Source organism: Penicillium manginii, assembly GCF_028828005.1.
Source record: "Penicillium manginii strain IBT 31320 chromosome Unknown utg000008l:1.0-3226943.0:1.0-3228205.0, whole genome shotgun sequence".
Taxonomy (NCBI): Eukaryota; Fungi; Ascomycota; class Eurotiomycetes; order Eurotiales; family Aspergillaceae; genus Penicillium; species Penicillium manginii.
In genome coordinates, this window is record NW_026643109.1 from 970,455 (window position 1) to 986,033 (window position 15,579).

General features: G+C 50.9%; 2 protein-coding genes across 2 annotated transcripts; one reads left to right on the forward strand and one right to left on the reverse strand.

Moving 5' to 3' along the window:
- Positions 1-4,294: 4,294 nt before the first annotated feature.
- On the forward strand, positions 4,295-10,955 carry N7533_011017 (uncharacterized protein; the record flags this gene model as incomplete). Its single annotated transcript, XM_057107667.1, has 3 exons — positions 4,295-5,282; positions 5,331-6,168; positions 6,230-10,955. 3 exons carry the CDS (start codon positions 4,295-4,297, stop codon positions 10,953-10,955), a joined length of 6,552 nt encoding a protein of 2,183 aa, XP_056955045.1.
- Positions 10,956-14,949: 3,994 nt separating this feature from the next.
- N7533_011018 (ankyrin repeat domain-containing protein) lies at positions 14,950-15,514 on the reverse strand (the record flags this gene model as incomplete). The annotated part of the gene is made up of 2 exons (XM_057107668.1): positions 14,950-14,969; positions 15,028-15,514. 2 exons carry the CDS (start codon positions 15,512-15,514, stop codon positions 14,950-14,952), a joined length of 507 nt encoding a protein of 168 aa, XP_056955046.1.
- Between the last annotated feature and the right edge of the window lie 65 nt (positions 15,515-15,579).

The following is a 15,579-nucleotide window of genomic DNA, read 5'->3' on the forward strand; positions in this document are numbered from 1 at the left end:
CCTTACGGATTTAAGTTCAATGTCAAATGTAATAGAGTGCGAGCTAATCAGGACATAAAAGTTGTGCGACTCATACAAAAGCGAGGCAGATACAGAAATGACCCGCAAGGCAGGTTAAGGTAGAATGATGATCATACAATCTAATCGAGTGTCAAGGTCCAGGCTTTTAGTAAGCTGAATAAAACTGCCCGGTTCGAGTATCTCGCCCTCGACCTGGACGTCGCTGGATAGAGGAAAGAATAGTAAGATTCGGCCATCGGGCTTCGTAATCGATGCCTTTCCACATATTCGCAATAATAGAACAGAATGGCCCTGTACCTGATCAGACTCGTTTTCCCATTTGAATAGATTGGATCTCAGTACCGTGATATATCCTAATTTCTTTAACAATGGCCGCGCTTTCTCTTCCCGAGCTTCATCCACGCATCCGAGGAGATTAATTTTACCTTTCTCCTCCTTCATCTCGGCGCTAGAAACCCACTTTGCTAGCGATTCAAGTTCTGGAAATGCATCGACTTGTATGTTGGTTGGCATGGCTCTGTTATTTTTGACGTGGGTGTGCTAGAGGAGGCGGATCGTCAGTATTGTACTTTGAGTGGCCAGCGAGCAGAAAGGAGGAAAATACCAACAGTGAATATAAGTCCCGTCCGGTGGTCGCTTTGGAAGAATTGATTCAATGACTTCCCGGGCGGTGGGGAAAAGGATGGTGGGTTGGTTTGATGCCCGAGGCTTTGGGTTCCGGGTATGGAAAAACTAATATCCGCTAGTGCGACCCTAAGGTATGACTAGCATATGCAGCGCTATGAGAAAGTAGGTTAATAATCAGGTTTAATCTTCCAAAAAGGCATCGTGGATTCTTGAGCTTGTTGAAGCAGCCGATAACCATAGTTTCTTAGGAGGAAAAGCATACCAAGCCTCCCTTTTAAATGAAGAGCTTCATCCGCCTTATCTAAGATGCACTCGCTGTCCTTCTCTGACACCGAGGCACTAGGATCCAATTGGAAAGCAATTAAGATATCTAGCTGGAGTAATTCCCCAAAGTGCCCCTGTAGTATTTCTTAACACAAAGAGATTATCGCACTTATTCTGGCCGCGAGCTTTTTTCTATCGAATACTGTCTCTCAGTCCTTGTTTCCAGAAAGCAATTTCAAGAAAGCAACTGTTATTATGATTGACTCGCCATGAAGAGCTCAAGTCGCTCAATACTAATATTTTTGTTGGCCTGCGACAGATTAAACTCAGCCACTGCATGAGATAACATAGGCGGACTATCTGCCCTTTCCGTCGTGAATTCTGTCTTGATCGTGATTTTAAGCCATGAGTCAGGTGTCGCATACAACCTCTTCGGATTATGTTTCAGGCCAGGAAAAGCCTCCCAAAATGCCTCGCGATAAGGAGCGATATCTGCAGAAAGTTCAGATTTGCACATTCATATCCTGATTTACTGTGTGGGAGAGGCTCTACTAGCTTACCTTTGCGACTCTTTTGCGTTTCATCCGCAGCAATGAATTCCTTATTCTGGTGGAATATTTCACTCCATTCCTTTGCAGCCTCGGATGATTACCCATCTAATAGAGTATAAAATCTTTCAAGGAAAGTTGCGATATGAGGTGGAAAAGCTTCCACGCTGGGCTCGAGTTGGGCAAGTTTACTCAACGTAGTTGTTTTAAAAAATGGAAGGAATGACAATTTTGATGGTATCATTCAATCAGCAGGACATAAAGTCTTCTGCCGAAGAGCTGGCAAGGCTTTTATACTCGATTCTCGTCTTTGAAATAAATTTCGAAAAAATACCATAGAAATGAAATAGAGTTAAAAGATACCCATCTGCGGGGATTCCGTACTTGAGCGACCCTTTCCCGAGGCCGTGCGCATGCTATGGAAGCATATTTAGTTAGTCAATTATTTTCAGATAAACTCAACAGAAGATATTGACTTCACCTCGGCGTTTTCTTCATCACAAGATGTTGAGGTCTGGGTTCCTAGGGCACCGGCAGCCTCAAGAATCCAGATAGCGGACCACATCATGGAAAACAGGAAAATAGACTTACACCAGACGGGAGACGGACGCATCCTTTGAGAAGGTGTCATTCCAGAGTCCAAATGCGGGTTGTGACAGGATCTAGAATTGTTAGTACAGACTGCTCTGGTAAATGCGACTGCTTTCTAATATTAAATCCTTAGCACTCAGGTTACTGGAGGATCGTAGTTGTACCCATGGGCACCTATTTCAGTAGGCCGCGTCAAGATACCTGGACCTAGGAACACACACAGTATTTTGTCTTCTGCGTTATTTCGAAGAGATTCATCAACCTCCAACATACTCAACGCTTATCTATAATGGACCGGTCTGAGTCGACGCTCCGACCATGGCTGTGGACGATAACTCGTAAGATAGGTTGCAAAAGGTTCACCACGCTTTGAGCACTTCTTAGCAACGGCTTTTCTTCTGTAGGTGGTGGTGTGAGAGGTGTCTCAAGAACGCTCCCTGGTGGAGCAATTCCAGTTGTCATGGGAGGCTGAGAGGTCCGGATAGGCTCAAGACATGATTTTTTTTACCAGGAGAGGAATGCAGTTGAAGGATCACGTGGTAAGAGTAAGTTGCGAGCAGGTATTGAGTAGTTGCCAGTGTATTTCGTGACTCTTCTACTCTTGCGCTAGTCTGATGTCGCATATATATGAGGTATAATACCGCTAGACTAAAAATGTACTATGGACAAAATTCCGAGTCTATACGGTCTTTTATTGTTCTGATATCTGATTAACCGTGATCGACCTAGACGTACTACCCGTAAACTAGCTCTTCAAAACAGGCTGTCGAAGATGTGCGACGCAGTTGTTACCACGTGATGTGGATTTGTCACCCTGCGGATTATAGTCACGCCGTGCAGGTTCCACGTAACTGGGACAAGAAATACACAGTACAAAGGTGGCACTGAAGTCAGCCTTGCCGTTCATTTGGCCAATCCTGGGTTAGGATTCAATGGGATCTGCAAGTGCCAAGAGAGCACACTTTCAGCCTGATCAAGGTGAACCAATAAAGCTGCATCTAAGCCCAGGTGAGAGAGGGTCCGTGCGGTAGTTGCGCGACGTTAGTGATTCTCACCCGCTCTCACCCCATTCTCACCCTATCTATTGCGCACTCACCCTAATCACCCGAGTCGCGCGACGCTAAAGCGGCGCTCACCCCATTCTCACCCGGGCGGCACCCACCGCACTACCTGCTGTGTTTTAGCCATACGCCGAATGGCCATGCGGGCCAATCATTTGGTCTAGCCTGGTGGGGAAACAACCGGTCGCTGCTCTGCGGTCGTGCGACCAAGGGTGAGAAGGGTGAGTGTGTAATGGAAGGGATGAGATCTAACTGAGAATCACCCGGGTCGTGCGATCGCCGTTCATGTTACTCCATATATACTGAGGGCCTAATACATGAATTGTGGCTTCATTTTCGACGACCGGCTGAGGACGACTTCTATATGAGCTGTACCAGAACCTGGAGAACCACTGTGAAAGACGACTCGTTGAGTTCTGTACGTTACATATGGGCAATACCGGCAGTACTGAGGCGGGGGAGCTGTGACTTCAGAGAAGGAATAGTTGGTGTTGTTCAAGACTTATGAACCTAATATTGCAGGATTCAGATGCACTTGTACCCTAAATTTGACAGTTCCAAAGACATTTAAGAAGAGATGTCTTCAGAACGAGCGTTGTCCGATATTTTACAGTCTTGAAGTAACACCCAGGGACGATTTGCAAGCTGGCCTAAGCGAGGTTGGAGTTTCAACCATCGCATTAGCGCCAGAGTTCGATATTGCTTCTCCATGCAAGACACGGAGATCACTGCGAATCATGAGAATCTCATACAGCAGGCCATGAAGACGAGTACCCAACCCACCATTGCACATTATCGGCTCGGCACCTAAGTTATGCACCTAGAGGTCACTCCTGTGTTCTGCGGGGTTGGCAAGGTCGTCACCCAAGTGGCTTGCCGCTTGCTACCCTACACGTGATAGCGCTAGCTGATCGAGGCTCTCATCAGTGTGACTGCTGTGGCCACATCCCACGTATTACTTTGCCAATTGCAAGTCAGCTCAGGATCTGCCAGAGTCTCTCAGCACGGGAACACCCGTTCTGTTGAACTCCCACCCACGTTCCCACGTCTCGCACCATCCTATAGATTTGCAGTGACGCAGCATCTCCTGCTTTATATTTAGCAGCAGAGCCTTCATCTCCTAGTTACAGACCATTTTTCACAAAGAAGGACGGTACCACCGCCCTTAACCACATCTACAGCATGTCGGATCCGCAAAACTACACGATCGGATGGGTTTGCGCCATCAGTACAGAGTCCGTTGCTGCCCAGGCCTTTTTCGATGAAAAACATGACCCTCCCGCAGAAGTCGCTCAAAATGACAATAACTCGTATGCCTTGGGCAGGATGGGTAATTATAATGTTGTCATCGCCGTTCTGCCGGATGGCGAATATGGCTTAGTCTCTGCTGCCTCTGTTGCAAAAGACATGCTACACACCTTTTCTAATATCCGAATCGGGTTAATGGTCGGCATCGGGGGCGGTGCGCCAAGTCAGCAGCACGACGTCCGCCTCGGCGACATTGTGGTCAGTAGCCCGCGCGATGGGAAGGGCGGCGTGGTCCAGTACGACTTCGGCAAGGCGATACAGGATCGCGCTTTTCTGGAGACGGGATTTTTAAATCAACCACCTACTGTGCTGCGGTCTGCAGTGTCTGGGCTTAGATCTGGATATGAGGCCGATGGTCATCGGCTTGAGAACGATATCAGAGAAGTTCTTCAAAAAAAGCCTCGGCTGCGGAAAAAGTACTCTCGCCCGCCTGCCGATAGCGATAGGCTATATATACCGGATCACTTGCATCAGGGCTCAAACGGATCCTGCCACCAAGTCTGCGGCGATGATCCATCAACACTGGTGTGGCGAAGCCCACGAGATGAGGAAGAGGATGACCCGGTGATCCACTACGGGTTAATCGCATCGGCAAACCAGCTGATGAAGGACGCGCAGGCTCGAGACAAAGTAGCAGCAGAGAAGGGCGTCTTATGTTTCGAGATGGAGGCAGCCGGGCTGATGAACCATTTTCCTTGCCTAGTTATACGTGGAATTTGCGATTATGCTGACACGCACAAGAACAAGCAATGGCAGGGGTTTGCGGCTATGGCGGCCGCAGCGTATGCAAAGGATCTATTACGCCATATCCCACCAAACAAGATCGAATCAGAGAGGAGAGTGAGCGAAGTCCTAGGCAATAGTCAGTGAACCAAATCCAATAGCGGCCGGCTATTCTGACATTACAAAGTGCAAAGAAATCTCCTTGATATGCAGCAAACATCGTATGGAATCAAGACGGATACTCATGCAATAAGGGCCCATAGACACGCTGCAAGCATTAAGCGCTGGCTTTCGCCTGCCGACCCTTCTACCAATGTCAATCATGCAAGGAAATCTCGGCACACTGGAACTGGAATATGGTTCCTTGATAGTGATTCCTTTACTGAGTGGAAGCTCGGTCTGCGTAAACATCTATGGCTTTATGGAATGCCAGGATGTGGCAAGACAGTACTCAGTGCTACCATCCTTGACCATATTGAGCAGATGAAAGACTCGGTAACGCTCACTTTCTTTTTCGACTTCACCGATATTCGAAAGCAGAAATTGGATGATATGCTACGCTCGCTTGTATTCCAGCTCTATAGCTCACAGCCGGGGTCTCAAAAAGACCTCGATAGCTTGTTTACATCCTATAATAATGGGCAAAGGCAACCAGACACTGATATCTTGTCTATATGTCTAAAAAGCATGATGCGGGCTTGCAAGAAGCTTTTTATTGTGCTAGACGCCTTGGATGAGTGCTCAGAGAGGAGTTTGCTGCTGGCATGGATGGGAGAATTTATCCCTGCTCTCTCGCACATTCAAATTATAGCAACAGGTCGGCCCGAAGAAGAAATTGAGCGTAATTTTCACGAATGGGTTGGGGAAGGAGCTTGCCTTCTTCTGAATAAGAAGTGTGTGGACGCCGACATTCGTTCCTATGTCCGGGCCCAACTAGACCAGGGTGGACGTTTTAAAAGGTGGGCCGCATCTCCAGATATACTGAGGCAAATCAAGGATGCAATCGAAAGCAAAGCGGATGGAATGTAAGTCATGTATATCTCGCGGATCGGATGGGCTTAGGCAGATTTGACGCTCGTTATTTAGGTTCAGATGGGCAGTCTGTCAGCTAGATAGTCTGAAAGGCTGTCTAGACCTTGAGGAACTTGAGGTTACCCTTCACTCTCTGCCGGAGGACTTAAACGCAACATATGCCAGAATCCTTGAGAAGATCCCAGTAGGACGCAAGAAGAAGGCAATACGCTTGCTACAATTCCTGGTCTACTCAAAACGGCCGTTGACACTCGGTGAAGCTATTGACGTGGTAGCGATATGCCCCGATGACGGCCTCTTTGAGGCGAAGTATCGACTTCAACATCAATGGGATATCGTATCGTACTGTCCTGGCTTAGTGTCACTAGTGCAGACCTCGGAACAGAGCGGAGCAATGGAAGTACAACTGGCTCATTTCTCAGTGAAGGAGTACCTTATGGGCTATAATGGGGCGGACTTTACTAAACCGGATCCTAAGGCCACCATTACGCTAACATGCCTAAGCTACCTGGGAAGCCTGCAAGCAGACAAGATACCTATCATGAAGATACCTGTTATAAGGACACGATTTCCATTGGCAAGGTATGCAGCAGAGACATGGATGGAGTATGCCAAGGGTGCCGAAAGTTCCAGATTCGTCGTGCAGGCGGCCACGGCGTTTCTTCGAGATGAGTTCAAGTTTCGGCTTTGGGCTAGATTGTTCAACCCTGAGGAACCGTGGGATGACGACCCAGGTGAGCCTAAAGCACTTCCGCTTTATTTTGCATGCCTTCAAGGTCTGAAGGTGACTGCAGAGAATTTAGTTTCAAGTGGTGCAGATATAGATGCTAAGGGTGGAAAGTGTGGTACCGCGCTCCAGGCTGCTTCTAGCGAAGGCTACCTAGAGATTGTTGACTTGCTGTTACAGAAAGGGGCCAATCCTACCACCAAGTTGCACTTCGTTTCCAAAGACGGCAAGGAAAAGGTTTTTGAGGAGCCGATTGCCAAAGGGGCTAAATTGTTCGTCGAGGACAATCTCAACCTCAGCACACTGACAAGCATGGCTAAGATCGCGTTCATGTTTTGCAACCAGGGCCAGTGGAAGGAGGCCGAGCAGCTCCAGATGCGGGTCATGGAGATTCGAAAGTCGAAGCTGGGGGAGGACCATCTCGACACACTGTTGAGCATGCACAATCTTGCGTTGACATATTCGAGCCAGGGCCGGTGGGAGGAGGCCGAGCAGCTTGGGTTGCAGGTTGTGAAATCTCGAAAGGCGAGGCTCGGTGACGAGCATGTGGACACGCTGTCAAGCATGCACGAACTCGCGTTGACGTTTTGGAACCAGGGCCGGTGGAAGGAGGCCGAGCAGCTCGGGCTGCAGGTTGTAGAATCCCGAAAAGCGAAGCTGGGCGAAGACCATCCCCACACGCTGCAGAGCATGCACAACCTCGCGTACACATATTCGAGCCAGGGCCGGTGGAAGGAGGCCGAGCAGCTCGGATCGCAGGTTGTAGCATCTCGAAAGGCGAAGCTCGGTGACGAACATTTGGACACGGTGTCAAGCATGCACGAACTCGCGTTGACGTTTTGGAACCAGGGCCGGTGGAAGGAGGCCGAGCAGCTCGGGCTGCAGGTTGTGGAATCTCGAAAGGCGAAGCTCGGTGACCAGCATTTGGATACGCTGCTGAGCATGCACAACCTCGCGTTGGCATTTTGGAGTCAGGGCCGATGGACGGAGGCCGAGGAGCTCGGGCTGCGGGTTGTGGAATCTCGAAAAGCGAAGCTGGGCGAAGACCATCCCAACACGCTGCAGAGCATGCACAACCTCGCGTACACATATTCCAGCCAGGGCCGTTGGAAGGAGGCCGAGCAGCTCGGATCGCAGGTTGTAGCATCTCGAAAGGCGAAGCTCGGTGACGAACATTTGGACACGGTGTCAAGCATGCACGAACTCGCGTTGACGTTTTGGAACCAGGGCCGGTGGAAGGAGGCCGAGCAGCTCGGGCTGCAGGTTGTGGAATCTCGAAAGGCGAAGCTCGGTGACCAGCATTTGGATACGCTGCTGAGCATGCACAACCTCGCGTTGGCATTTTGGAGTCAGGGCCGATGGACGGAGGCCGAGGAGCTCGGGCTGCGGGTTGTGGAATCTCGAAAAGCGAAGCTGGGCGAAGACCATCCCAACACGCTGCAGAGCATGCACAACCTCGCGTACACATATTCCAGCCAGGGCCGTTGGAAGGAGGCCGAGCAGCTCGGATCGCAGGTTGTAGCATCTCGAAAGGCGAAGCTCGGTGACGAACATTTGGACACGGTGTCAAGCATGCACGAACTCGCGTTGACGTTTTGGAACCAGGGCCGGTGGAAGGAGGCCGAGCAGCTCGGGCTGCAGGTTGTGGAATCTCGAAAGGCGAAGCTCGGTGACCAGCATTTGGATACGCTGCTGAGCATGCACAACCTCGCGTTGGCATTTTGGAGTCAGGGCCGATGGACGGAGGCCGAGGAGCTCGGGCTGCGGGTTGTGGAATCTCGAAAAGCGAAGCTGGGCGAAGACCATCCCAACACGCTGCAGAGCATGCACAACCTCGCGTACACATATTCCAGCCAGGGCCGTTGGAAGGAGGCCGAGCAGCTCGGATCGCAGGTTGTAGCATCTCGAAAGGCGAAGCTCGGTGACGAACATTTGGACATGGTGTCAAGCATGCACGAACTCGCGTTGACGTTTTGGAACCAGGGCCGGTGGAAGGAGGCCGAGCAGCTCGGGCTGCAGGTTGTGGAATCTCGAAAGGCGAAGCTCGGTGACGAGCATCTGGACACGCTGACAAGCATGGCGAATCTCGCCTCGACTTATTCGAGCCAGTGCCGGTGGAAGGAGGCCGAGCAGCTCGGATCGCAGGTTGTAGAATCTCGAAAGGCGAAGCTCGGTGACGAGCATTTGGATACGCTGCTGAGCATGCACAACCTCGCGTTGGCATTTTGGAGTCAGGGCCGATGGAAGGAGGCCGAGCAGCTCGGGCTGCAGGTTGTGGAATCTCGAAAGGCGAAGCTCGGTGACGAGCATCTGGACACGCTGACAAGCATGGCGAATCTCGCCTCGACTTATTCGAGCCAGTGCCGGTGGAAGGAGGCCGAGCAGCTCGGATCGCAGGTTGTAGAATCTCGAAAGGCGAAGCTCGGTGACGAACATTTGGACACGGTGTCAAGCATGCACGAACTCGCGTTGACGTTTTGGAACCAGTGCCGGTGGAAGGAGGCCGAGCAGCTCGGGCTGCAGGTTGTGGAATCTCGAAAGGCGAAGCTCGGTGACCAGCATTTGGATACGCTGCTGAGCATGCACAACCTCGCGTTGGCATTTTGGAGTCAGGGCCGATGGACGGAGGCCGAGGAGCTCGGGCTGCGGGTTGTGGAATCTCGAAAAGCGAAGCTGGGCGAAGACCATCCCCACACGCTGCAGAGCATGCACAACCTCGCGTACACATATTCGAGCCAGGGCCGTTGGAAGGAGGCCGAGCAGCTCGGATCGCAGGTTGTAGAATCTCGAAAGGCGAAGCTCGGTGACGAACATTTGGACACGGTGTCAAGCATGCACGAACTCGCGTTGACGTTTTGGAACCAGTGCCGGTGGAAGGAGGCCGAGCAGCTCGGGCTGCAGGTTGTGGAATCTCGAAAGGCGAAGCTGGGCGTAGACCATCCCAACACGCTGCAGAGCATGCACAACCTCGCATTAACGTTTTGGAGCCAGGGCCGGTGGAAGGAGGCCGAGCAGCTCGGGCTGCAGGTTGTGGAATCTCGAAAGGCGAAGCTCGGTGACGAGCATCTGGACACGCTGACAAGCATGGCGAATCTCGCCTCGACTTATTCGAGCCAGTGCCGGTGGAAGGAGGCCGAGCAGCTCGGGCTACAAGTTGTAGAATCTCGAAAGGCGAAGCTGGGCGAAGACCATCCCCACACACTGCTGAGCATGCACAACCTCGCGTTAACGTATTCGAGCCAGTGCCGGTGGAAGGAGGCCGAGCGCCTGCAGGTGGAGGTCATGGAATCTCGAAAGAGGAAGCTGGGTGATGACCACGTTGACACGTTGTCGAGCATGCACCATCTCGCGTTCACGTATTTGAGCCAGCGCCGATGGAAAGAGGCCGCAAAGCTTGGGTTGCAGGTTGTTGAGTTTCGAAAGAAGAAACTCGGCGAGGACCATCTCTCCACGCTGACAAGCATGCACAACCTTGCGTTCACGTATTTGAGTCATCGCCGATGGAAAGAGGCTGCAAAGCTTGGGTTGCAGGTTGTTGAGTTTCGAAAGAAGAAACTCGGCGAGGACCACCTCTCCACGCTGACAAGCATGCACAATCTTGCGCTCACATTCTGGAACCAGGGCCGGTGGAAAGAGGCCGAGCAGCTCGGGTTGCAGGTTGTGGAATCCCGAAAGAAGGTCCTCGGCGAGGACCATCTCAACACGCTGCAGAGCATGCACAACCTCGCATCGACATATTCGAGCAAGCAACAGTGGGATAAGGCCGAGCAACTCCAGGTACAGGTCATGGAATCTAGAAGGACGAAGCTCGGCGAGTACCATCCGGACACCCTGTCGAGCATGCACAATCTTGCGTTCACATTCTGGAACCAGAGCCGGTTGGAAGAGGCGCAACAGCTCGGCTCGCAGGTTGTAGAGTCTCGAAAGAAGATACTCGGGGAAGACAATTTCGACACCCTGCAGAGCATGCACAACCTCGCCTTGGCTCGAATGAGCCAAGGCCAGTGGATGGATTCCGAGCAGCTCCCGGTACGAGTTATGCAATCTCGTTAGATGAACATCGGAGAGACTCGCTTGCTCTATTACAATCCTCGCTTGTATAGAAATTCTCATTCTTCGACGCTGACTGTACCACAAATTTACCACTCAACTGAATCGATAAGCAGGGACACAATTCCCATAGCCAACGCATATCGCCATCTTCTCTAAATCCTACGAGGCATTGAGTATCAGCTCGTAGGCCGTGGGCCTTAAAATATTAGACCAAGCAGCATGTGGCTATATCGATTGCCATCGCAGTACTGGGTAGCCGCTTCAAACTGCAATAACACTAGCGGCGAAAAGATTTTATAGCAGACCACGAAGACTATTTATAAATAGGTCTCTTCTCAATAACCATTGGTGTTACTAATGTACTAATTCTTCGGGTCTAAGAAGAGTTAGAATTCTAATCAATGTGATACATTGACGGCTGAATAGATGAAGCACCGCTTTTAAACAATTTATCGCAATTGCGAAACTATTGTACAGGAGTGTATTTCATTCATCCTGACCCCTCGCAATTGAAAGTAATATACAGTGTATCTCAACTACAGAAGCAAGACAGATCCAAATATATACATACAAGTACAGTGAACCATTTGGAACAGCCCTGGATATACAAAATTCTTTTTAAGCGGCGTTTCAAGGATGTTAGTGATATTGGTCGCAAACCTATCAGGTAGGCATATCAATATAGTGGAAATAATTCAAGTAACAGGATTCATATGCACTGTTACACTTAATAAAAGCAGATCACAAGCATGTGGTATGTTTAAGAGCAACATATATATTATATACTAGCTGTTAACCCTCGCTTCGCTCGGGTGGCTTAGAGTCCATAGTTTGTAATCTAATATCAGGGAATTGTTAAGACCAGAAATAGACGATATATGTGTTATATTATGGTAAGCTTTTGCCTCGCCTTCTTTGTGAAAGTCGTTTCAGAGTGGGAGTGTGTTCAATATCATCCGTATCTGACCACGTTATGGGAGTTTCATCATCTTCCAAGATTGCAAGTTCTGTATGGCTAGGGGTTATTGGGTCGTTGGGAGTGTGAGTAGGCTCATCTTGGTACGGAATGGCTGAGGTTGTGTCACGGAACTGAGATGAGCTGGACGGCATGCTGGTGCCAGCTCGTTAGGACCAACGATTGGTTCGTCTTCGTCTACCCTTTGCTGAAGTAGGACTTAATGGCATAGGCGGCGATATGGTCGGTAGGAAGCGTATATCATGAGTTAGTATGGCCAGTTGTTGGTTTTCTTTGATAGTGCCGAATATACTTCCTGTAACGAATATCTGGGTTTGTGGCGCCAATAATGGAAGTTTTGCCCGTCGAGGACCATTTTTGAAATAAGGAGTGATTGGGAATGTGTGCTGGGTTCGAGTAGAACTATTATAGACTGTGACTTGTAGGTAGTAGTGAAATAGCGTTGAACCGTTGTTGAGCTCCCCTGCGTATTTATTAATCACGCCTAGGAAGGTTACGGTTGGTTGTGCAGCCTCTGGGCAGTGCATAAAGTATGAATCACAGTCTTCATGACCCCCCAGGTGTCTATAGAAATTCAGTATGTATTTTAGAGACTACTGAGCGCTACGTATCGATCTACAGTGTGAGCATGGAGAAGCATGTGGAATTCTTCGTCTTGTGTCGTGGCTGTCAGAAAAGATCCCCAGGCATAAATAAAGGTATTTTCGAGGTATATATCGGATCGGCCTGGGTCGGAAAAGAAACGGATCGGCGGCTGTATTAGCTTTAATTGAACAGCGCCTTTTTTTTACAGCAGCGAGAAAATAAAGGATTGCCCTAGGATGAGTTAATGTCTCGCTCGGCAAGCCAGTGAAGGGCCTTGCAAAAACTGCAGGCGTGTTCCACACGGCCAAGATCATGTCTCTGTATAATGCCGTGGCGGTACTGAAAACGAAAACCAACCGGCACGACTACCTAATGCCGAACACACTTGCTGACGGCACGATGAGTGAATTTATGGTAAAAAGATTGTTGTGGAGAATTAATGCCTTGAATATTAACTGATATCGCATCGGCTTTCGAAGCAATCATATCCGGTACATAGCTCTGTTCCCGGCTCTAGAAATGTTTTAGGATTGAAACACGCCCGAATACCATACCCCAAGTATCTTTTGTAATTGTTTGGCTGATAATTGCCGAACATTGCCTTCGCAGATGTTGTCGCCTTCGTTTGAAGATACTCAGGTTCCTGCCATCAGCTCAGGCTTGTGTAGGTTGATGCGAGATTGTGCAAACTCGGCAGGTTGTCGTCGTGATTCTCACTGAGCTTTGACCTTGTACAATCCATGACCCGCTCTTGGAGCTGCTCGGCCTCCTCCCACCGGCCCTGGCTCGAATATATCAAAGAGAGATTGTGCATGCTCTGGAGCGTGTGCGGATGGTTCTTGCCGAGCTTCCTCCTTGTAGACTGCACAACCTGGATGCCGAGATGCTCGGCCTCCTTCCACCGGCTCTGATTCCAGAATGTGAAGGCGAGATTGTGCATGCTTGACAACGTGTCAAGATCATCCTCGCCGAGCTTCGTCTTTCGAGATTCCATGACGTGCACCTGCAACTGCTCGGCCTCTTTCCACCGGCCTTGGCTCGAATACGTTAACGAGAGATTGTGCATGCTCTGGAGCGTGTCGACATGATCTTCGCCGAGCTTGGTCCTCATACACTCCATGACGTGCACCTGCAGCTGCTCGGCCTCTTTCCACCGGCCCTGGCTCGAATACGTCAGCGAGAGATTGTGCATGCTCTGGAGCGTGTCGACATGATCTTCGCCGAACTTCTTACTTGCAGACTCCACAGCTTGTATCCCGAGCTGTTCGGCCTCCTTCCATCGGCCCTGGCCTGAATATGTCGATGCGAGGTTGCGCATGCTTGCCAGCGTGTAGGGATGATCCTCGCCGAACGTCTTACTTGCAGACTGCACAGTCTGCAACCCGAGCTGCTCGGCCTCCTTCCACCGGCCCTGGCCAGAATACGTGAATGCGAGATTGTGCATGCTTTGCAATGTGGCGACATGATCTTCGCCGAGCCTCGTCGTTCGAGATTCCATGACTGGCACCTGGAGCTGCTCAGACTCCTTCCAGCGGCCTTGGCTCAGATACGTGAACGCGAGATCATGCATGCTCTGCAGTGTGGCGACATGTTTTTCGCCGAGCTTCGTTCTTGTAGACTCCAAAACCTGCAACCCAAGTTTCTCGGCCTCTTTCCAACGGCGCTGGCTCGAATAAGTCAACGCCAGGTTACCCATGCTCTGGAGCGTGTCGAGATGGTCCTCACCGAGACTTGTCTTTCGAGATTCCGTGGCCCATACCTGGAGGTGCTCGGCCTCCTTCCACCGGCCCTGGTTCCAAAACGTCAACGCGAGAGCCTGCATGCTCTGGAGTGTGTCGAGATGGTCCTCACCGAGATTTGTCCTTCGGGATTCCATGACTGGCACTTGGAGCTGCTCGGCCTCCTTCCACCGACACTGGCTCGAATACGTTAACGCGAGGTTGTGCATGCTCAGCAGTGTGTGGGGATGGTCTTCGCCCAGCTTCGCCTTTCGAGATTCTACAACTTGTAGCCCGAGCTGCTCGGCCTCCTTCCACCGGCCCTGACTCCAATACGTTAACGCGAGGTTGTGCATGCTCAGCAGCGTGTCCAGATGGTCTTCGCCGAGTATCTCCTTTCGAGACCTTACAACCTGCAATCCGACCTGCTCGGCCTCTTTACACCGGTTCTGGTTCCAGAACGTGAACGCGAGATCATGCATGCTCTGGAGCGTGTCGAGATGGTCCTTACCAAGATTCGTCTTTCGATATTCTATGACTGAGACCTGGAGCTGCTCAGACTCCTTCCAGCGGCCCTGACTCAGATACGTGAACGCGAGAGTCTGCATGCTCGAGAGCGTATCGGGATGGTCCTCGCCAAGCTTAGTCCTCCGAGATTCCACCACCTGTATCTGGAGCTGTTCGGCATCCCCCCACCGGCCCTGGCACGTATAGGCTAATGCAAGACGGAGCATGCTTGCCAGAGTGTCAAGACCAGCCTCAGTGTTATGTCTAGCTCCTTTGGCAATCAGACGCTCGACAACCCTGAAGTGACCTTCTTCTGAAGCTGCCTGGAGCGCGGTGCGATATTTCCCGCCCTCAATGTTAAAATCGGCCCCCTGGGCGAGTAACAGATCAACGATCTCTAGGTGATTCTCCTCTGAAGCAGCCTGCAGCGCGGTGCCATGCTTGCCGCCCACGGCATTTATGTTACTACCGTGGTTAATTAACAGCTCGACAGTCTCCATATGACCTTTCCTTGAAGCAGCCTGAAGTGCGGTGCCATATATGCCGGTCTCGGCATCCACATTGGCTCCGTTGTCGAGCAGCAACTCCACAACCTCCAAATGGCCTTTCCTTGAAGCAGCCTGAAGTGCGGTGCCATATATGCCGGCCTCGGCATCCACATTGGCGCCGTTGTCGAGCAGCAACTCGACAACCTCCAAATGGCCTTCGCGTGAAGCAGCCTGGAGCGCAGTGCCATACTTGCCGGCCTCAGCATCCACACTGGCCCCGCGCATGATTAAGAGCTCGACAGTGTCCAGGTGGCCCCCCCCGAGAAGCGGCTTGAAGGGCGGTCCCGTGG